The sequence below is a fragment of the Calidris pugnax genome, unplaced genomic scaffold (assembly GCF_001431845.1).
Source record: "Calidris pugnax isolate Ruff unplaced genomic scaffold, ASM143184v1 scaffold86, whole genome shotgun sequence".
Lineage (NCBI taxonomy): Eukaryota > Metazoa > Chordata > Aves > Charadriiformes > Scolopacidae > Calidris > Calidris pugnax.
In genome coordinates this window covers 463,311-486,481 of record NW_015090843.1, presented here as the reverse complement: position 1 = coordinate 486,481, position 23,171 = coordinate 463,311, and the positions used below count along the sequence as shown (strand labels likewise).

Sequence of the window (23,171 nt, the reverse complement as noted above, 5' to 3'; positions counted from 1 at the left end):
GGGGGGGGGGCTGGCGGGCAGGTGCGGGATTCGAACTCCCGAAACGCAAAGTTCAGCCGGTGTGGTTTTGGGGAAATAGCCTGTGTTCGGGGTCGCGATGGAGTTTTCTTAAAGAAAATGTGAAAGCTGGTTAGGAACCTGGTGCTTTTTACCCGGGAAGTTCTCACCTTCCCAGAAGTTTGTAGGATGGACATCTGTAGGAGAGAAACTCCCTGGAGCTGGCGGTTGAAGGCTTGGCTCCGGGTGGTGCGTAGGATGGACATCTGTAGGAGAGAAACTCCTTGGAGCTGGTGGCTGAAGGCTTGGCTCTGGGTGGTGGGTGCTGGTCTTCTCCTGGTGCGCCCTGGTCTTCTCCTGGTGCATCCTGGTATTTTCCTGGTGGGTCCTGGTCTTCTCCTGGTGCGTCCTGGTATTTTCGTGGTGGGTCCTGGTGTTTTCCTGGTGCATCCTGGTGTTTTCCTGGTGGGTCCCGGTATTTTCCTGGTGTGACCTCAGCAGCTTTGACTGATCAGAGGGCTGGAGCTCCTCTGCTGTGAGGACAGGCTGAGAGAGTTGGGGTCTTCAGCCTGGAGAAGAGAAGGCTCCGGGGAGACCTTAGAGCCCCTTCCAGTCCCTAAAGGGGCTTCAGGAGAGATGGGGAGGGACTCTTGATCAGGGAGGGGAGCCATAGGACAAGGAGGAACCGTTTTAAGTTGAAAGAGGGGAGATTTAGATGAGATCTCAGGAAGAACTTCTTTGCTGTGAGGGTGGTGAGAGCCTGGCCCAGGTTGCCCAGAGAAGCTGTGGCTGCCCCATCCCTGGAGGGGTTCAAGGCCAGGCTGGATGGGGCTTGGAGCAACCTGGTCTGGTGGGAGGTGTCCCTGCCCAGGGCAGGGGGTTGGAACTGGATGATCTTCAAGGTTCCTTCCAACCTGAACCATTCCATGATTTTATGATGCTGTGACTGTCTCCAGTTGGTCCCACGAAGTGGTTTCTCTGATGAAGGTGGCTGAAGCAACCACCTTCTTGGGTGCTGCTTGCTGTCAGTTGGGCCGTGGCAGTGAACTCCGCTTGTGTTTGTTGTGACGTGGTGTGTTTCACCCGCAGTTTAATGACTTTTTTCCAGAGTGCTGCTTTTAAAAGTTCTAATAACTTAAGAAAATGGTTCTGCGGTGAGTCCTTTCCCTTTGACTTGTTCTCCACCTCTTCTGTGGAGAGAGGTGGTTGGCTTTTTGTGGGCCATTCCATTTTTTTTTTCACTCTGGGGTTTTTAATAGTGCTGGTAAATGGGCTGAATGATGGTGAGTGATGGGTGGGAGGGACCAGTGACCACCTGGCAGGGAGAAAGTGACCGTGTGTGTGTTTATTGGTGCTCCAGTAGTAGAGCAGCTCGTCAGGATGGGAGATACGAGCTTTTTATGAATGGGAGAGAAGGGAAAATCTACAAATGCAATAACCTGATTAGTGCATTAAGGAGCTAGAAAGCAGTGAATTAATTTTTGAAGGACAGCAGAGCTCATGGAAGCTGCTGAGAAGAAGAGGGCACGAGTCAGACAAAGGGAGTGCTCAGGCATATGGGGGATAAATTGGGGTAAAAAATAACGATTTGAAATAGGTCAGGTGATGTTCGGGGTGAAGACTTGGGGTGTCGGAGTTCTTCTCCAGGAGATGTCTGCACAGGGGGTGGGAGGAGGCAAAAGTGAAGAAAAGCAGAAGTTTTCTGTAACTTGCTAGGCCCGGTTTGAGGAATGAAGGAAAATCAAGAAATAGGATTTCAGAGTTGTTGGCCTCAAATCTTGTACCTGAGTGGGTTAAACCTCCATTTGGGACTGCACAGGCAATGACACAAATAAAAGGGTCGGGAAGACCTTGTGGAGGAAAGACTATTTTGGCTTTTAAGGATTAAAGCTGTTGTGTTGAGAAGCAGGAGCAAACACACACGGTGTGCTCGGAGAGTCCAGCAGGCAGAAGAGTAGCAACAGGTAGAAATAAGAGGAAATAACGCTAAATTGACATCATCGGTAGGGCATCTGCTCCCTTTTCTGTTACAAATTTTAAGAATGGCAAAGAATTTTAAGCTGTGGCCCCTTTGTGACTATATATAAGCTATTTAGCTCACCTTTAAAATAACTTCCTTGTAATAAACTTTATGAGCAACAGGCAGAACGGTGAAATTCCCTGAAGCAGCTCTTCAATGCACAGAATAGAAACAGGGCTGAACTAGTAAAGAGGTCTCTCGACAGCAAAAAACGGGATTTTGGAAGAAATGTGTCATCTGCAGATGCTTCTTTTAACGAAATATTAAAAGAATTGAACATTAAACAGGTGCAAAACAAAGTAGGTATTAAAAAACGTGGTGGATCGCCTCAAAGCCTTCTGCCATTTCCTGCGCCGTCCCTGTTGTGGTTGTTTTTCTTCAAGTGAAGAATCAGGTGCAAAAAGAATCAGGGTGAGAGAGATTCGAGCACGGGGTGCACCCAGATCAGAGGGAGGAGAGCAGGGCTGGCCCCGGGGGCTTTGAATATGTGTCCCTTCAGCCTGTGGGTGCTACGCCAGGCAGCCTTCTCCTTGGAGATGTCCAAAATAACCATCTACGGTACTAGGACAAAAAAAATCACTTGTTGCCTCTGTCATCTGTTGGAGGTGATTCTGCCCCTCTGCTCCGCTCTGGTGAGACCCCAGCTGGAGCACTGGGTCAAGTTTTGGAATCCTCAGCACAGAGAGGACATGGACCTGTTGGAGTGGGGCCAGAGGAGGCCGTGAAAATGATCACAGGGCTGGAGCCCCTCTGCTGTGAGGACAGGCTGAGAGAGTTGGGATGGTTCAGCCTGGAGAAGAGAAGGCTCTGGGAGACCTTATAACCTTAGGCCTTAGGGCCTTCTGGTCCCTAAAGGGGCTCCAGGAGAGATGGGGAGGGACTCTTGATCAGGGAGGGGAGCCATAGGACGAGGGGTAATGGTTTTGAACTGAAAGAGGGGAAATTTAGATGAGATACTAAAAAGAAATTCTTTGCTGTGAGGATGGTGAGAGCCTGGCCCAGGCTGCCCAGAGAAGCTGTGGCTGCCCCATCCCTGGAGGGGTTCAAGGCCAGGCTGGATGGGGCCTTGAGCAACCTGGTCTGGTGGGAGGTGTCCCTGCCCAGGGCAGGGGGTGGAACTGGATGGTCTTTAAGGTCTCTTCCAACCTAAACCATTCTATGATTTCTAAACATCCACTTCCAACCTAAACCATTCTATGATTTGTAAACATCCGTCAGTGCTGGTGTCACCCAGCCCAGCTGGGAGAAGGGACCACGTCTCAGCTCGGAGCATGGGGCAGATCTGTCACGGTGGCTACAGAAACCCTCAAAAGTCAATTTAGCTCACCTTTAAAATAACTTCCTTGTAATAAACTTTATGAGCAACAGGCAGAACGGTGAAATTCCCTGAAGCAGCTCTTCAATGCACAGAATAGAAACAGGGCTGAACTAGTAAAGAGGTCTCTCGACAGCAAAAAACGGGATTTTGGAAGAAATGTGTCATCTGCAGATGCTTCTTTTAACGAAATATTAAAAGAATTGAACATTAAACAGGTGCAAAACAAAGTAGGTATTAAAAAACGTGGTGGATCGCCTCAAAGCCTTCTGCCATTTCCTGCGCCGTCCCTGTTGTGGTTGTTTTTCTTCAAGTGAAGAATCAGGTGCAAAAAGAATCGGGGTGAGAGAGATTCGAGCACGGGGTGCACCCAGATCAGAGGGAGGAGAGCAGGGCTGGCCCCGGGGGCTTTGAATATGTGTCCCTTCAGCCTGTGGGTGCTATGCCAGGCAGCCTTCTCCTTGGAGATGTCCAAAATAACCATCTACGGTACTAGGACAAAAAAAATCACTTGTTGCCTCTGTCATCTGTTGGAGGTGATTCTGCCCCTCTGCTCCGCTCTGGTGAGACCCCAGCTGGAGCACTGGGTCAAGTTTTGGAATCCTCAGCACAGAGAGGACATGGACCTGTTGGAGTGGGGCCAGAGGAGGCCGTGAAAATGATCACAGGGCTGGAGCCCCTCTGCTGTGAGGACAGGCTGAGAGAGTTGGGATGGTTCAGCCTGGAGAAGAGAAGGCTCTGGGAGACCTTATAACCTTAGGCCTTAGGGCCTTCTGGTCCCTAAAGGGGCTCCAGGAGAGATGGGGAGGGACTCTTGATCAGGGAGGGGAGCCATAGGACGAGGGGTAATGGTTTTGAACTGAAAGAGGGGAAATTTAGATGAGATACTAAAAAGAAATTCTTTGCTGTGAGGATGGTGAGAGCCTGGCCCAGGCTGCCCAGAGAAGCTGTGGCTGCCCCATCCCTGGAGGGGTTCAAGGCCAGGCTGGATGGGGCCTTGAGCAACCTGGTCTGGTGGGAGGTGTCCCTGCCCAGGGCAGGGGGTGGAACTGGATGGTCTTTAAGGTCTCTTCCAACCTAAACCATTCTATGATTTGTAAACATCCGTCAGTGCTGGTGTCACCCAGCCCAGCTGGGAGAAGGGACCACGTCTCAGCTCGGAGCATGGGGCAGATCTGTCACGGTGGCTACAGAAACCCTCAAAAGTCATAATAAAAATGCCCAGGGTTGTATAAAAGGGAAAATGAACTTTGTTTCCCAGGCTGTCACAGACAGGCTGTGACAATGTGGCAGTCCTGACTGGTGGCTTTGCTGCTGACATCTCCTCTCTCTCCTGTCCCCGTCTTGAAATCATATGGACACTTCACAGGTGACATAGTAGATTTTTCAGCATTTGGGTAGGTGTCAGGTAGTTTTTTTAAGCACCGACAGAAAGAAGGAGCCCTTGTACTAGACTTTTTGATGCGTTTGTACATAACCCTGTAATTATTTCGAAATGTTTAATTGGCGTATTTCCTCCTGTTTCTTTGCTTTACAGCTTTAGAAAGTCTTTCACCAGATGAAACTATCCAGTTTTTAGCGCTGTTATTCTCATTAAATCTCTCCTCTGCCAGGTACTCCTTTATTGTTGAATCAATTGGGAAAACTGAAGGTGTTTTCTAAAGGATGCATCTGATCTTGTCTTACATGCTTGCTTATTTTAATGAATTTATGCCATATGTCTAAAAACAAAGTTAATGTTGAAATATTAACATGCAGCACGCTCCTCTGTAAATGTTACAGCTTATGGCTGGGAGGTCTGGGATAGTTACAGCCCTAAGAGTGGATTTGGGGGATGCTTTTGGAAGATGACACCTCCAAGTTCTTACTATTACGTCCTTTTCTTCACATCAGATGGCATTTGGTGGCAGACACGGGGACAGTGCTTTAGTTATCTTGCCCCTAATTCATCTAGTATTTTTCCTACTATTTGGGAAGTGGAGCAACAGGAATGATAGCAAATGAAACCGTTATGGAAGGAGTTATACTAGTTCAAAGAACTACATCAGAGCTTTACAACCAAAAATAAGTAGATAAGACATTCTGTAGTTTTCTTTGTTCTGTGGTTTAGATGTATATATTGTGATGATTTCATTCTTTTTTAGTACCTCATTACTGTGACAATTTAATTGGTCTCTATCTCCCTCCTTATTACCATTAGTAGAGGGATATAGCCCAGGCTTTCATCTGTTCGTACTCAGCAAAGCTGGAAAGAGATATTTTGTTAAATATGATTCCTTTTGGTAAATTCATTTCTGTCTGTGTTGCCCCGTGACCTTTTCATCCTCACTAAGAACACTTCTGAAGGCCGCAGAATGTAAAAGTACAGATTGTGCCTTTTGATGGGGAGTTAATTTCAAGAGGAAAACAATAATGAATACCTTATCAAACAATAGAATGTATCATTATTGCTGATTTGTTACCTCAGGAAACTAAGTGAGGTGTAATTAAGTTAAAATGTGTATGTTTTCCTGAGAGAAATATGCCTTCAGCAATTCTGTTACCAATTTATATTTATTTTTTTCCTTTCACAGTTTACATCCTGCCTGAGTAGGGTGGGCTCTAAGATTTTTTTTTATTCCCCATGTCACTTTTTTCCCAAATGATTCTGCTACAAAGCGTGTCTATAACTCCAGTGGCACTGTTGGGTCAGAGATCATAGAATGTTTGGGTTGGCAGGGACCTTGAAAATCATCCAGTGCCACCCCCTGCCCTGGGCAGGGACACCTCCCACCAGACCAGGTTGCTCCAAGCCCCATCCAGCCTGGCCTTGAACCCCTCCAGGGATGGGGCAGCCACAGCTTCTCTGGGCAACCTGGGCCAGGCTCTCACCACCCTCACAGCAAAGAAGTTCTTCCTGAGATCTCATCTCAATCTCCCCTCTTTCAGTTTAAAACCATTATCACTCATCCTACGGCTCCCCTCCCTGATCCAGAGTCCCTCCCCATCTCTCCTGTAGCCCCTTCAGGTACTGGAAGGTCAGTATGGTCCAGGTTGTATTGCAGGAGTTGCCATCAGGTAGGGCAGGTGGGGGATTTTGCCCAGGAGTGATCTAAAAAGATACAGTCCTATGGCTTTGGGGAATTTCTCAGTTTGCACTGAATTTGTTTTGATTTATTGACATATTTTAAAATGAATTTTATGTGCAACGACAGTGTGGTTCTCAGTATTTTCTCATGGAGGATTGCTGAAATGAGGGATGGAGAAAACACACTGAATCATGTGGTTCTTACTTGAAACTTACCGTGTGAAATAGATGATGTTTTCTCAATGAAAAGAAGGGAATGCCAAAGCTTTCACCCTCAGTAGTAGTTACTGGCGGAGGTCCAGCTCCTGTTATCCTGGTGGTGGTGTGTAGTGGATGTAGTGTTAAAGAAGAACTCGACGAGTAAAGTGTTGCTCAGTGTTTTAAAGAATTCTCTTAGAAATGAGGAGGAAACCAAAGAGAAATACAAGGAGTCCACATTGCTGACCCAAACCCAGGGTCGTATCTGTCTGTAGTGGTGTGTTACAGCAATTGATAGAATTTTTCTGATGAAAAAATTGCAAATTCCTTTACTTTTCACACAACCGAGTTAACTAGTGAAGCATTATTCTCCTCAAACTTTCAGTAAAAAGTTTCTGGACGACCTGGTACTTCTGCTTCGTTTGCATCTTTTTCTGTTATCCGTGAGTGAGCAAATATCACTCAGTTGTTGGGGTTTTTTTGTGGAAATTTCCAGGTTTCCAGAGAGCATTAATAGATACTTGCAGATTTTGGGAGCGGGACCTGAGTTAGAAATGAGACTTTGGAAAACTGAGGAAGCTCTCTGCCTATTTGAATTTCAAATAGTGATACTTGCAGCGAAAGTTGCGGTTCCGCAGGTGGAGCATGAGGCTTAGAAAGTGTTTGTTAATAAGTTCAGAAAGTGTAAATTTGAGAAGGGATGGGCTTTTGCTAATAGTTCACAAACCAGAGACGGAGCTAATTTTGCCACAGATTGTTTTGGCTGCCAGAAAGAGGGCAGAAGTTCTTGGGGAAGAAAAGGAATGAGTCAGATTTCACACGGAATAAGTAGTAAATTTGGTGCCAGGCCACAGATTTAAAGATTCCAGGGTTTGTGAGAAGCAGAAAGGAGGAATTTGGTGGTTTGGGGCAACTGGTGCCGTCTTTGTGGCAGTGGCAAGTGCTGGCCAAAGCCAGGGAGGGCTCAGTGGCAAGTCTTATTATGCAGCAGTTGCTGGTGGAAGTTATTTGGGATAAACTCTTACCGCAGAAGAGGATGTCCAAATCCGCCGTTTCTGAAGATAAATATTCTCTCCTCTCCTTCCGCTGTTCTGAAACAGAGGGATACAGTCAAATGAAGTCTTGCAAAGCAACGGCTTTCTCTGGTGTATGTGCGTGTCTCTACTTGGAAATAAGTTTTACAAAGGCAAATCAAAGTGTAGTGAAACTGTATGGAAACATACAAGGAGTGTTTGGGTGAGGGTGAAAACGAAAGACAGTTTCAAATTGGTTTTGAAATTTTAATTTGCACTTGGGTGATGCAGTTACCCGATGTTAAGGAAAAGCAGTTCTGTTAATGAGGGGTTATTGTATTTATTCTAGGCGTGCTCTCATGTCTTGCCTTCCCCAGAACAACTCCTTTTCTTGGGTGCACTTGAACTCTGTTTTCCCCATGTCAGTTTATTTGTGGTTTGAGGTTTTCCATTTCTCTCCAATACAGCCTCCTTAACAGCCTCCTACTGTGTCAAACAGGTCTTATTTTTAAAGGTTTTCCAAAGATTTCCCCTTGTTTTTATTACATCACTATATATTATTGTTATTGTCACGGTTGGCCCCATTTCCAGTGTGCTGAGGGAAGCATTTCACAGAATCCCAGAATGATACGGGGTTGGAAGGGACCTCTGGAGATCATCCAGTCCAACCCCCTGCCAGAGCAGGTCCACCCAGAGCAGGTCCCACAGGAACGTGTCCAGGTGGGTTTGGAATGTCTCCAGAGAAGGAGACTCCACCACCTCTCTGGGCAGCCTCTGCCAGGGCTCTGCCACCCTCACAGCAAAGAAGTTTTAACTCATCTTTTGATGGAACTTCCCATGTTCAAGTTTGTGCCCGTTCCCTCTTGTCCTGTCCCTGGGCACCACTGAAAAAAGACTGGCCCCATCCTCCTGACACCCACCCTTTCAGTATTTATAGGTGTTGATCAGATCCCCCCTCAGCCTTCTCTTCTCCAGACTAAACAGACCCAAGTCCCTCAGCCTCTCCTCATCAGAGAGATGCTCCAGGCCCCTCATCATCTTTGTAGCCCTAAATTTGATACTAATCGATGAAGTGGGTTTGAAGAAATGTCCAGTGATATAAGTGTTAAACCAGTTACAGCATTTTCACATTAAATATTTTTATTTTTTTACTTTTTTTTTTTTTTATTTTCAGTACATGCATCATGAATGAATCTGCCTCCAGTGGAAATGGTCAAGAGTTTGATGTATTTAGTGCTATGGACTGGAAGGATGGCATAGGTACTTTGCCGGGAAGTGACCTGAAGGTAAGATGCGTCTTTTTTTTGGTTTGTTTTGTTTTAATAAGCGAAATAAAAAATATTAAAACGCCAAAAGAATGAATTTCACGAGCTGGTGTGTAGCTATCTGCTTTTATGAATAAAACATGGATCTGCATGGTAGCCTGGTAGCTCTTCTGTCTCTAGTTTCTTGATGTAGTTTCTGGTGCTGACATTGACAGCCGTCGATGTGATGGTGTAAATCAGCACCGCCTCACTGTATAGACAGCAGTCAAGGGCACAAAATCCAAAAGAAATCACAGAATCACAGAATTGTGGTGGTTGGAAGGGACCTCAGAGATCATCGAGTCCAACCAAAATCTCAGAAGTTAAGGGTGAAAATTCAGTCCACTTTGAGTATTTTGTCACTGTCTCACTAAGAAGCTTTGCACTGTCGCTGACTCTTACGGTCTCGTATTCTTAGTTCTTTTAATTTCTAAAATAGTTTATTTTTGCTTAGCTATTGTCAGGTGAGCGCCTGGAAAAATGCATAAAGGGAGTGCTTCTAAGCTTGGTATCGTTTAGAAATTTGAATTATATTGGAATAATACTTTTAATTGCATTTTTCACACTGCTTATAGTTAATGAAGTAAATTATAACAATTTTATTTTGTTTTCAAAATATTTTATATATTTTATCTGACACTTTTTATTATGTCCTCAGAAGATGTTCTCTGCTGTGTCAGCTAAAAATACAGTTTCTGTATTGCACTTAGTTCCTGTTAATTATAGTCAACATTTTTGTATAATTCTGTTTAGATTAGAATTGATGAGGTTTTCTCAGTTTATTTTTTGAATGTAACCTCACAAATTAATTAGAAAGCACGTAAAAGAACTTTATATCCCATGTGCCTGTTGCTGAAGTAAAGGATCAAAAATTGTTTGAAATCTGGGATACAGATGTTGTGAGTATGGCTTTGTGGTGTTTCAGGGCTTTTTGGTTTTTTTCGTGATAGAATAAACTTACAGAATAAATTATTTTGAAAGGACCTCAGGAGACCACCCGTGACCACCTCAGGCTGACTTGGAACAGGTTGCTCAGGGCCATGTCCCATGGAGATTTGGTTCTCTCCAGGATTAGAGAAACCACCATCTCTTTGAGCAACCTGTTCCAGCGTTGGCCACCCTCAACAGTGATTTTTTTCCTATTACTGATACTCAGTTGGAATTTCCCCTTTTGCAGCTTTTGCTTGTTGCCTCTTGTCCAGAGCCTCTATATCCTCCCATTAACTACTGGAAGACAGTAGTGAAACCTCTCCTCTTCTTAAGACTGAGCAAACAAGTTCTCTCATCTTCTCCTGGCATCTTGTGGTCATCTGCTACAGCCCCTACTTGTTTTTGCGGGACGTCTGCTGGACTTGCTGCACCGTGTCGTTGTCTTTCTTGTGATGGACACCATAGTCTGTGTATGGTCTCATCAATATTTTAAGGAGGGGAACAGTCAGTTCCCTCAACCTGCTGGTTGCCCTCTTGCTGAAGTAGCCCCTGGATGCCTGTGACCACCTTTGCTGGCTCATGTTCTTCTTCTCATAGGTCTTCTTCCGCAAAGCTGCTTTCAGATAGTCAGTCCCCGGGCTCTACTGGTGTAACTGCGTTCCATCCCAGGTGCAGGGGATGCTTTTGTAGAGCTCCATGAGATCTTCTTAGCCTATTTCTTCACCATGTTGAGGTCTTTGTGATTAGCAAACCTTTCCTTCAGTTTATCAGCTGCTCCGTCCGGTTTGGTGATTCGCTTTTCAGCCTATACACATATAGGAGCCTTTCTTCTTGCCTTTAGTTTCTTCCCCAGGTGAGCTTTGGGTTTCCAAATTCCGTCATTGTACACTACAGCAATATCACTATATACCTTCTCTGGGTAAAGTTTCCCCAGTTTCAGCTTCTGCAAACCTCCTTTTCCATCTGAATGAAGTCAGGAGTCCCTGGTTCATTCATGTTGGCCTCCATCCACGTCTGCTTGACTTCTAGCGTGTTGGCACACGTCCTTCTCCTGGTGTGAGGTCCCTGGAGAGACACCCAGATCCCCTGGGCCCATGTTCTCTGTGAGATACTGCCAAGCAGGTGTGTGAACAAGCCAAAATCTGCCTCTCCTGAAGCCCAGGGCTGCTGTTTCAGTATTTGCTTTGCTCACTTCTTTCGGGATTTCAGACTTCACCGTCTCGTGGTCGCTGCTGCCTAAGCTGTCATCAGCTTCCACATCCCTGACCAGTTCTGTATTTTTTTTTTAAAGTCTAGGCTTTAAAAAAATCCATTTTATTTTAATAGGCAACAGCGTGTGAAAAGCAAACAGAATACTGAAATGTTTGAGGAATACAAAAGGGAACAGTGCAGGAAAATAACAATAATCTCACATAAATCACTGGTGCGTGCTTTGCTTAGTTCTGGTTACCCTATGTCAAAAGAAACAAAACCAAAGCAAAGGTTTGGTTAATTAGTAAAGGAATTAATTAGTAGAGGAATGGGAAAGCTTCCCTACAAAGCGAGGGGAGGGACTGGGAGGTGTAGCTGAGGGTAACTTCAAGAAGTCATGTAAGAAGATTCATAACTGTGTCCTGTTCAGGACAGCATGAGCTTCATTTGAAGCTTGCTCTTCTGGGTTTATTTTTTTTTACTTTTAATTTGAAAACAATCAGGTGTTTGATTTTTGGACAGAGATTCTTTCTTTGGTCCAGGCAGTGGGGAAGACACAGTAAGAGGGGTGATGGTAGTGTACCTGGAATGACGAAAGATATGGAGAGTATTGACCAGGCAGCTCGTTCTGGTCTTTTTTTTAATACAAAAGCCAGGGTTTATTGGATGGAATCAAAACGGAGCCATTCTGACAATGACTGAATATTTTCTAACAATGCAGAATCAGCCCAAGGAACTCATCAGACCAGGGAGCATCAAGACTTGGTGAAAGACTAGACCTTTATATAGATCCCAAAATAATTTGAGGTCTTAAAATAGTAAGGATTTTTAAGGTTCCTAGATAATTGCAACAACTCATTTTTTCAGGGCTGCTTCTAAATGCTGATGGTCAAAAGGGTGACTGATCCCTTGAAACTGTAAATGTGATGGTGGAAGATACGTTCTGCTCTTTGTGAAATTCTCAGAAAAGGGTTAATGCAGGTGGTTTACCTGAACTGTCCTGATAGCTGGCTATCTCAATACTGTGTCCTGATCTGAAAGAAAATGCCTTCACAGAGCAGTTACTTCTTGTCAGCTCGTGTGTGTCTTTAAAAAATTAGAATAGATTGTTCCACTAAAGATAGCAAACGATTGCCATGTGTTTACAATGAAATGAAATTGAAAAATCTGGTGAAAACGGTGTAGTGGCAAGATGCACAAATCCAAAGATTCTGTTTTTACAGCTTTATAATATATTAGAGTGCCTTCTTTTTTTAAAATGATAAATAATAAGCAATACCTGAACTGTTCATTGCAGACAATGTATCGCTTACATTCTCGCATTTAGTCTTTTGTCTCCATAAAACATGGGGGAAAATTGTCTTTGAACACTCATTTTGGTAAACTGTATTGTATGAGCATGCTCTTGAGTTAAACGTCTACCCAAATGTTGAAATGCTGCTTTTTAATACAGAAGTTTGGGGGAGTTACCTACTTGAAGTCCTTATTTTTAGGCCGGTAAGTCATGTGGCACTTGCTTTTCTTTATTGCTTCCATGATGAAGTTTCATGCTTATTTTTACATTTCTTAAGAAACCTCTTTTCTCATGTGCTGTATTAATATCCAGCCTCCTCAGATCATCAGGCAAGAATATCTCAGCAACTGGTTGTTGTTTTTTTTTTTAAGAACCACTTCATTTTTGTGAAAGTTCCTCTATGAATAAAAGCTGGAAAAAATCCTATTGTAAGTAGCGTAAAATGGTTGAAACTGCTTTGAGCGGTGTTAATTGTTGCATTTTCATCACCCAACAAAAGGCTGTGGAAATACACTCATACAGATTTTTTTAATACTCTTTAGCAAAAGCGGTCATAAAATAGTTAATTCTTGTTGAATGCTGCTGTGTGACAGATAAATAGTGAGGGGTTGCGGAAAACGCTAGAATTTCAAATTATACAGAGGATAGAGAGAATTAAAAACGGTACGCTGTGATGCACTGAAGACTGAGAACAAAAATTTTAGCATTGTATATTAGTTCTTTCAAGATGTTTAAATAAAACAGAAAACTTGAATTCCAGTAGAGTTTAAAATATTTTACAAATTACAGAATGCCTTCATGTGGCAGGCTAAGTAATGTATGCTCATCTGAAAAACATCATTGCTTACCAGTTACTCTGCATGGTGTGAATATAAATGTGAAATACTCTTCTTTTTTCCTCCTCTTTATTTTTTTTTTTTTTTTTAAATCTCCGTGCCGAGTGCAGGCAGTAACACCATCACTTCAAGATTTAAATGTACTCATTAAATTGGAAAAGCTGTAATAATTTACAGTCACTTCCTACTGCAGTGACAGAAGTTTATGAAGTACTTCGTAATGAGTTTTCTAGTGCTTGTGTTTGGGAAATGAGCTGTTACTGCACGGACAGAATTTTGGTCATTATTTCCAGCTTGCAAATTGTGCTTGAATGGAAAAAAAAATAAAAAAAAAATTGATGATGAAGAAATTAAGCTGTAAATAAATCTAGGTAGGAAACCAGGTATAATAGTGGGCTGAGAGTGGTGGGATTGTGGTCAGTGGTGCTCATTTCCAGCTTGTGCTGTAGGAAGATGATGGTGATTCACGGGGCTGTGTTTTGGGACGCACAGAAGCACAACTCAAGGCAGTAAAGTGCATCCTTCCCCCTGCCCATTCTGGAATTGCAGTCAGGCTTGCTCCAGATAATTAACATTTTGAAAACAACTTTTTTTTTTCTTCCCCTTCTCACCTGATTATAATCAGTAACACCAGTGGTGGTGTCTTAGGCAGTCACTAACTACGGTGATTTTTTTTTTATTTTATTTTATTTTTAGTGCAAAGCTATTTCTGTCCTCCTGCAGTGGCATGTGCTGTGCTGGATCTGGGGAGGCATTTCCCTCTTGGGGGACAGTCCATCAGAGTGTCCATGTGAAACATCAACTACCAGGAACTGGCTAAATCCCTGCCTCCACCAGGGAGGTGTTATTCCAGAGGGAAGAAAGATTCCCTTCAGGGAAGCTGGTAAGGGGTAGCACAGGGTGGAGAAAACAAGGCAGAACAGACCACCTCCCACCACGTGTGAGCCCCAGCAGATGGACTTAGTGGCCTGGTCTTTTCCACATGGAAGTTAACTTTCTTCTGTTGTAATCTAATGGAATTAATTAACTCACGCTGTGCTTCATCGCCATTGATTTCTGTTTTAAAGCTTTGCCTTGTCTTAAAATGGTTTTATTTTATTAAAAAAAAAAAAAAAGACCAAAAAGGAAATTTCTCTGTTAAAATTGCTAAAACTCCAAAGTCAAGAAATGCCGGAATTAAGTTTGCTTTTGATCTTTAATTGAGCTTCCTCATGTTTAGTCATGGTAGAGTCTTCACTTCGGTGATTGCATGCTGTTTCACCCCAAAATCTGCTGTGTCGTTTGCTGTAGATGCTGTTAGACTTGTAAATAACTGGGCAGAGGATTTCAGGAAGGAAAAAGGAATAGTTTTATGATTAATGCAGGTAAATCCCACACAGGAAAGCTTAGCGCTGCGCTTGCTTCTGCCACAGCCTTCCTGTGCGGTGCCGAATGACTCGCTGGAACCAGACTTTGGCAAGTAGCCATTCTTTTTCTTTTTTTTTTTTTTTTATATTTATTTGTCACTTGCTTGGGTTCCCCATGAGGTATTAGCCTTTGGTATTTAGAAATATGCTGGCCGAAATAATTGGGAGCCGGGGTTGCTTTGTAGGTCAACTTTTGGATCAATAAGCGTCGCCTTGGCAAGCCTTGGCTTCTGCCTCTGCCGCTGATTTATGTGTCACCTTAAGAAAGTCTGTTCAGCTGCAGTTTCCTACTCAAGTGGAGATAATAAGGCAGACTGAGTTTGCCGTGGAGAGACATCATTGAGAAGCCGTCTGGGACTAGGATAATTCCTGAGCGCTCGGGGTGGAGGGGGGGATTGGAAGAGCCTGAGGAGTGTCTAAGAGTAAAGTAGATAAATGTTACTGCAGACGAGACCGAAGTATCAGCGTTTTGCTGGGGAAATGTCAGTCTCTCTTGCTAAAGGTATATTTTTTTTCTGGTGCTACCTAACTTTTCAGTTCAGAAGTGATGAGAGAACGTTCCTATTATTTTATTTTTATTTTGGTTTGGGAGTTTGTAATTTGATAGCAATCCTTTCCTGCTTGTGCCTGCCCAGATAGGGAAAAAAAACCCCAAACCTTTCCTTTTGGATGCAAATTGTCCTCTCTTCTTCGTTAATTCAGGATTAGCCTATTGCAGCGTTACTGATGCAGCATTGCAATCAATGGAAGGTTGCTTGCAGTGCTTGACTTCCTTGCTGACAGCATCATTCCAGTGAGAGAGGGTCTGGCCCTGCCCCTTGGTCGTGGTGTGGAATTTAATGTCAGCTGATTATGATTTAGGGAGCCTTAAATGGCCTGTAATCCTATTTAAGTTGTCTTTTGTCAAAGATGCCAGAGCAGGAGCGTGCAGGCAGGGTCCCTTTTCAGCATTAAAGAAGGGGAACAGCCAGGTGTAGGGACATACTCCCCTTCCACATCCCTGAAAGAGCCAAAATTCTGTGCCCAGGCAAGCGTCGGGGGTCGTGTACTTACTGAGTGCTTTGAAATAAGCTGGGAGCAGAAGGGTGAAGAGCTAGGAAAGAGATATTTCTGTTTTCTTTTGTAAGTGGCTGAGAACAGAGGTTTTGTTTCAGGAATTACTTTGCGCTGCACGGTAACAGTAATTGCTAGAGCCCCTAAAGCTTTTTTAGATACTTGCTCTTTGTTATTTCAGTGTTGATTTTTTTTTTATTTAAAGAAAATAAACAGTCATTCTACTTTCCAGCCATGTAGAGTAAATAAGACTGGCTTTACTGCTTGAAGAAAGAATATAAAAATACACACCAGCTGCCTCATTTTCTGAATGCTATCCGGCCCCTGCCTGGGGCAGGGGTTCTGTGGAAAAAATAGTATGTGATCGTGCATGTAAAGCTTGTATCTCACACGCAGAGGAGAGGAGAATGGTTGAATGGGCAAGTTCTGGCATTTACTAACTTTTTCAGCTTAAATAATATGTAAGAAGTGGTTTAGCGTGTAGCAGGATGTGGTTGGACAATACAGCGTCTCTAGGTGCTTCCTTTGCTTTAAAGTGAGGGGGAGCTGTAAGGTGCCAGAAAGGCTCTGATTTGTCTGAAATCCCTGTGATTAAAGTGAAGAATGATGATAACTGTTCGCTGACCAGAGGTCTGAGTGTAGTCCTTTGGCTTTTATCCCTGGAGTCCTAAGGTATGGGCCCTCTTTACAGACTGCTGTGTAACTCTGTTACTTCGGTTTAGTTATGTCATAGGCGTTAAGAATATTTGCTCCATTTATTTTTGGATCATAGAAATTTTCCAGGTTTATTCTGAGCTAGTCCACGGTCAGTGTTGCGTGGTCAAGATGAGATTTACTCCTGACATTACTGTCAGAACGTGGCAACAATTGCATTTATTGCTATGAACTCTTTGTCCTTACCTTGCCCAGTAGATGGTAGTGTTGGCTGTTTTTTCTAATTTATTTTAAAATTGTGCATCAAGATGTGTAAGGCTTTTTTCTTCTTTTATTTTTTTTTTGTCCTTTGCATTTCAGTTGTTGCTCCCTTTTCTTCTCTTTTATTTCTGCCTGCTCTCCCAAATAATATTGTTACCTTGTACAAAACAATAGTGGCCTTTATTCTGATTTGATCTCTATCAGTACTGATGAGATCTTGTTCATTCTTAAAAGGGCACGAGTAACGGCAGACGGAGAGAGGCTGATCTTTGTTGCTCTGAATTAGACACACGCGACAGCAGAGCCTTAGTCTGAAACTTGATTGTGTATATTTCCTCCCAGTAGAAGAGCAAATGGGTATAAACTGACTGTGAATAGATGCAAATGGAGTGTTAGGCAGTGGCTTTTTTGGGAAGGAAATTCAGGAACGGGCTTTCAATAGAGGCACTGGTAACAGAAAATCTGGCCTCTTTTCCATTTATGAAATACTTGTGTGATACTATTGCCTGCAATAAAAAAAGGCTTCATCTCAGTGACTTACAATACTTGGTCCAGTCCTGTGTAAATTTCAATGCAGTTTCATTTAAAAAAAATTTACTGATAGCAGTTTTGTTCCCTGTTGAAAAACTTAGCATGTGGACAGACAGAAATGGTTCAGAAAATACTTATAATGTTTGAGGAACGGGCTTTCAATAGAGGCACTGGTAACAGAAAATCTGGCCTCTTTTCCATTTATGAAATACTTGTGTGATACTATTGCCTGCAATAAAAAAAGGCTTCATCTCAGTGACTTACAATACTTGGTCCAGTCCTGTGTAAATTTCAATGCAGTTTCGTTTAAAAAAAAATTACTGATAGCAGTTTTGATCCCTGTTGAAAAACTTAGTGTGTGGACAGACAGAAATGGTTCAGAAAATGTTTATAATGTTTGGTCATTATTTATTTAAACCTTGCTTTCCCTCAATGTATTCTTTATTTTTTGATTGAATATGAAAATGTTCCTGGGGATTAAATTAGCAGTCATATAAACTGAAGTTCTGGTATATCATGGCATCGTTTCCTGATAAAGTTTTTCACATTCTCAGCTCTATGGGGAAGGAATCTGCAGTGATGTTTTGATGAAGTTGCTGTTTAGGTCCCTTTTGATCCTTGTGGAAACTGCTAAACAAGGCAGCTAAGTAAGTTCTGTGTTGTGTACTTACCCACTAATAGTTGGACTCCTCCTGCCAACTCAGTTTATCATACATTTGTGCTAAAAGAACTGCAGCGTCTTGAAAATGTGTATTTTTGCCATTGTTGCTTGCCTGCACATGAAACTTCAAAATTTAAATTTCCTATCTAATTGTTATATTTATATTCTGTTTATCTTGCTGTGGATTTGCTTGTGAAAGCTGCTGAGGTTTCTTTCTCTTCTTCTTCTTTGCCTCCTGATCTTTTAAGACCAGTGGCTTCTCTGGGTGGGATAGAGGGTTGTTTTCTTAAGAGGTTACTTAAAATTAGCAGAGGCACTTGGCGAAAGTCAAGTGGATTAAATTCACACCCAACGAGCTTTATAATTTATTCTTTTTCAAACACTGAAGTGACAAAAATCAGGCATCTTTGTGAGATTATTTTAGAAGTACTTGATAATGACCTGACTTTGTTTCCATCAGTGGGAATTTTAGTGTTTGCTCTAATGAAGACAGGTTTAGGGAAAATCCCTTCATCCAATGCAAATATATATATTTACTTAAGGAATTTGGTGACTTAGTAACAATTTGTTACTTCAGAAAGCTATTGGTCTGCCCTCAGAAGGTGGCTGATTGGCAACGTTTCCTTCTCTGTATCACCAGACTGTGGGGACACCTGGGGAAATGTATGTGGGAACTGCTCTGGCTATACTAAACACCACAAAGTAGAGTAAATATTATGACTGAACCCTTACCTTTGTTTTTTTTTTTTCTTGTCGCCTTCTTTCTGGGTAGAAGAGGCTTCTGAAAGTGTTGAATTTTTTCACTGACACATAAACCACCATTAGTCTTGATCCCTTTTTGTTGTGTGTCCAGCAGCAGACACTAGTTGGCACGTTGCTCTGCCAGCTTCTATCCTGTGATGGCTTTGTGCAGCAGGCTCCTCTCTACATCTCTTTATCCCCTTTTTCAGCAATTTACCTCTGTCATAGGGGTTTTTTTTGTTGCCTTTCCTCCCCAGCTAAAACCGGAGCATGACTCCCCAGGTCTGAGGCGTTTCTCTGGGTGAGCTGTGGAGAGCTCAGCGTGCACAGCAAAGCTGAGGTACCTGTGCCTGGGGAAGCAGGGGGTGAAAGCAGACATATCTGCTACAAGATTGTGTCCCAGGAGGAGCTGGAGGCCTCTGATGCCGATGGAGGCCAGGCTGAGGGCAGAACCAGGAGATGCAGAGGTCCCATGGGGCGGCCGGCCTGGTAGTGTTGTCATGAAGGCTGTGGCAAGTGGTTGTTCACCATGGCTGATGCCAGCTCAGCATGGTGGCCTGGCTTCTGGAGAATTCCATCCTTCAGACTTTGGCTCTTCTCTGCCATGAGCAGCCTCCAGTGAAAGGGTAGCTGGTCCCAGCCTTCCCTGCAGGCATCCATCTTCCCTCGCTTGAGGCCCGTCAGTTGGCCCTCTGAAGGCAGGAGGGCCGTCGGGTCACTGAGGGTGACGTCCTGGGGTATCACAGCAGGTCCCAGTGGAGGAGGAACCTGTGTATAGTGTTGGGGCTGAACATCGGTTAGATCATGCAGGAATATCTGAGGTATTAATTGGGATATACCTTCAGAAATACCTTCAGTGTATGGATGTTCCGGCTGACTGACAGGCTGAGGGAGTTGAGGGGGGGGTTCAGCCTGGAGAAGAGCAGGCCCCAGAGAGACTTTAGAGCCCCTTCCAGTCCCTAAAGGGGCTCCAGGAGAGATCCTGAGAGTCCAGAGAGGGACTCTTTGTGAGGGAGTGGAGCCACAGGATGAGGGGTAATGCTCTTAAATTGAAAGAAGGGAGATTTAGATGAGATCTCAGGAAGAAATTCTTTGCTGTGAGGGTGGTGAGAACCCCGGAACAGGTTTCCCAGAGAAGCTGTGGCTGCCCCATCCCTGGAGGGGTTCAAGGCCAGGCTGGATGGGGCTTGGAGCAACCTGGTCTGGTGGGAGGTGTCCCTGCCCAGGGCAGGGAGTGGGACGGGATGATCTTTAAGGTCCTGTCCAACCTGAACCATTCTATGATGTTGTATGAGGGTGCAGGAGAGTGTTTCCAGGAGCTGGTTAGGAACGTCTCTGTCTCCTGTGGGTGGGTGGGCATCAGCACTGCTGCAGAGTTAGAGCCCTGGGAAGCAAGGAGAGGGTTCCCTCTGGCATCCTCCTTCTGCAGTGATAGCAAAGCACCAGCAGCAAAAATGAGCTTAGCCAAAGTAGGAGCCTAAGTCAGCTGTAAGACATGGGGATCCTCTTCTGAGTGGAACTGCACTGCTTTTCCTTGGGTAGAACTACGTGTCTGTCCACAAACTGAAGTTACGTCCACCACACTGGAGTGAGATGTTAGTGCATTTTCCCACACTTGGGTTATCTATTGTGAGCGTAGATGATGACAAGTAAAAATCTTGGCTCCAGAAGTCATAGGACTGTGTGAAGTCTTCCTCTTCTTCCTCTCCCTCCCCTGAGCTGCTTGTATTCCGTAGGGCCTGGAGGCTCTTCACAAATGCTGAGGGTGGAAGGACTATATTAGTGAAAGCACGCTGTTGTGGTGTGTACGTCGTGGGGTTCAGTTTTGCTTTCAGTCAGAACGGCTTATTTTCAGTACTATACCACAGCAGGGTCCAAAGTGAGTGGGAGTGATTCATCCTGCAGCCTCTGGAGGCACAGAGAAGATCAACTGCAATTGCTCCCCATCTCATTTTCCCAAGGTAAAGTTGCCTGACCAGAGCAACAGAAACGGGCTTCATTCTGCTGCCCCAAAGGCCTATTCTCACAGGTGGGGAGCTTTGAAAGACTCTCTCAGGTATAATTTTTCCTGTTGACCTGTGGGAGCACCTCACTGCTGGAGACCCATCCTCTGTGGCAGAGCTCGGAGAGTGACACCCCTTCACCCTTTAGATGGACAAAATGCTGCCTTCAGTTCCACCTGTGTAACCGGCTGGGCCTGCAAACCAAGTAGACTGGGAAGCTGAAGTTTATTTTCATCTGGTAGCACTGGAATCATTACGGCATTTGGAAGATGTGTTTCTGCTGGCAGCGGGATGGATGGGACTCCCGGTGCTCCCGTGTAAGCACAGCATGTGGGGTATTGTTGAGCCTTGCTTCTGGCTGACAGTAATACCACGTTCAGCGTGTAATTAAACAGCTCATAAACTGCCTTGAGATGTTTGTTTATGTGCACTTTACAGCAGAGAAGTACTGTGTTTTCAGAGGATGCTGAAATTTCTGTGAAGCATTTGTATTTGACATTCAGTTCCCTTTTCGTCGACAAAAATACTCAGTGACTGGAGCACATTATTTTGCTGGCAATGAAAAGCATATGGTTAGATTTCCCCATGAATTTCTGGTGCTGATTTTTTGATTCTCATGTATAAGTTAGATATCGATCTGCATGTGGAGGCATCTTTATTAGTATCTGTTGGAACTTAATATTTTTCAATGACAAAATAACTTCTCATTCTGCTTGAAAGAAACAAGAAAGGCTTGTTTCTAATTCCTTGTGGATAAGCAGAAACACCTAGAAATTAGATAATATGGTAAGGACACCATGTAAAAACTATCTTGGTGAACGTGTCCCAAGAGGGTATTTGTAACTTTACTATTTGCCATTTGTTTTGTCTTACAGTTCAGAGTGAATGAATTTGGGGCCCTGGAAGTGATTACAGATGAAACTGAGATGGAAAGTGTTAAAAAGGCAACTGCTACCACAACCTGGATGGTTCCAACTGCTCAAGAAGGTCAGTTAAGAGGCAGTAAACGTTTTCTGTGGTAGACTGTATTTTGTTTAGTATATCAACTTTTCTTAAAGATTGCCTCCTAAAATAATAACACACCCCCACTTATTTGCTTTAATGCACAGAGCATCTCTGATGATGCTACCTATTTCTTGGGGTGTGAATAAGTATGGAAATGAATGCATTTTAAGTTAAAAAGAAATAATTCCACTGTTAGACATCTGAAACGTGTAGTAACCATTTATGTTTATCTTGAATGATAAAATTCTAATAGTTGTGCTGTGTGTTAACCAAATAAGGTGTTTCCTGGATTTAAAATATTGATGTAAGGAAACACCTATTTTGTTCAAGGAAGGTTGGTTTACATGGTCATAAATCCTGACTCCAGCAATGACAAGAGTAGCATGAAAGAGAATATCACAATGGGTTTTGCGATTACTTAGAACTACCTAGTGGTTTTTTTCCTTATTGATACTATATTTTATCAGTTTTCTTTTACAATATGCCTTCTGTAACTCCTGTGAAAAGCAGACTTCAAATTTTTGGTTTAATAATAATCGGTATAAACACGATAAGCAAAGTCAATGAAATTTTTCCTTTTGCTACTCCCCCCCCCACATTAAGTCTTAATTGTTGTGTGGCTTTTATGAGTAGGTGAAACGTTTACACCAGTGGGAAAGTGGTTTGGGCCTCAGCTGGGAGGTCTGAAGCTTCAGAGCACAGCTCCTCTGTTCTGTAGGTCTGTCTCCAGGGCAATGATAGTTATTAAAGACTACAGTTGCGATGAGAAGAGTGTGATCACACAGCAGGTTCTCCCCTTAGACCGGGAGATGACAGTTACCTCCAGCAACGTATACAACTTCATCCCCTGCACTCTGGTAAACCTGAAAAAAATAATGTTGCTCCTGAATTAAATGTGTTTGTGGACACGTAAACCTACCAAGTAAGCATCCTACTGCTACCTTACACTGTCTTTGACTAATTTAATGCTCCCCAAAGATAAAAATATCGCTAAAATGTTCCATTGTGAGAGGAAATAGTTGTTTTGAAACACTTAATTATGCTGGAGTGTGAATGTAGCATGTAAATGATATATTCTTCTAGTGGAGATAGCCTACACACAAGAGTTCACTTGACTCCACTTTCAAAGACAGTGTTCAAGCAAAAGAAATTGTTTGTGACTTGAAATTTGCCTTTTGGAGGGGTGCAAAGACCTGCTCTAGAAGCTGGAGAACTTGACAGGGTTTCATAGTCACCTCTAAGTGCAAGAAACAGCATCCTCTGCTAGCCTACACACCTCTTGCAGGGAAATTGTAGTTTAGGATGAGCAGTAACTTAGTATTTGAAAATTTCTTTGTTACAGATTAGTGATTTTATTTTTTCACTTCTGGTAGACCTTAGGCAGGTTGAACAAGAGCTACTGGTCTCTCTGTGGGAGACTAGAATGTAGTCTGATTTCCTTCCAGAAATAAGTTCACCTATTGAAAAATAACTCCGCCCAAGACCTTTTTCCCAAATGACCCTATATGTAGGTCAAAAATGAGAGCTGCCAGCAGGAGATGAGGTGATGGGCTCTGTGCAGTGATCACTCCGTGGGTGTTAAGCGCGGTTCCTGTTACAAACCTCACTCCTTCAACGAGCAGCCACATCAAGCGGTGTCGATGTGCTGCTGCTGACAGAAGCATGAAATTGGTGGATTCCTCTCTCTAGTG

At 43.5% G+C, this 23,171-nt stretch overlaps 1 protein-coding gene across 4 annotated transcripts in view; it reads left to right on the top strand.

The window, feature by feature from the left end:
* The window catches only part of L3MBTL3 (l(3)mbt-like 3 (Drosophila)), a 109,254-nt gene that overhangs the window by 34,553 nt on the left and 51,530 nt on the right, over nucleotides 1-23,171 (top strand). Inside the window, exons 1-3 of one of the 4 annotated variants that reach the window (XM_014942635.1) lie at nucleotides 342-378; nucleotides 8,785-8,896; nucleotides 21,351-21,462. In XM_014942635.1, the coding sequence (XP_014798121.1) occupies nucleotides 8,795-8,896; nucleotides 21,351-21,462 (214 nt within the window). In that variant the 5' untranslated portion in view covers nucleotides 342-378; nucleotides 8,785-8,794. Of the gene's footprint in view, nucleotides 1-341; nucleotides 379-6,406; nucleotides 7,749-8,784; nucleotides 8,897-21,350; nucleotides 21,463-23,171 lie in introns of those variants that run through there. The other 3 variants (XM_014942632.1, XM_014942633.1, XM_014942634.1) reach the window with 3 other exon arrangements.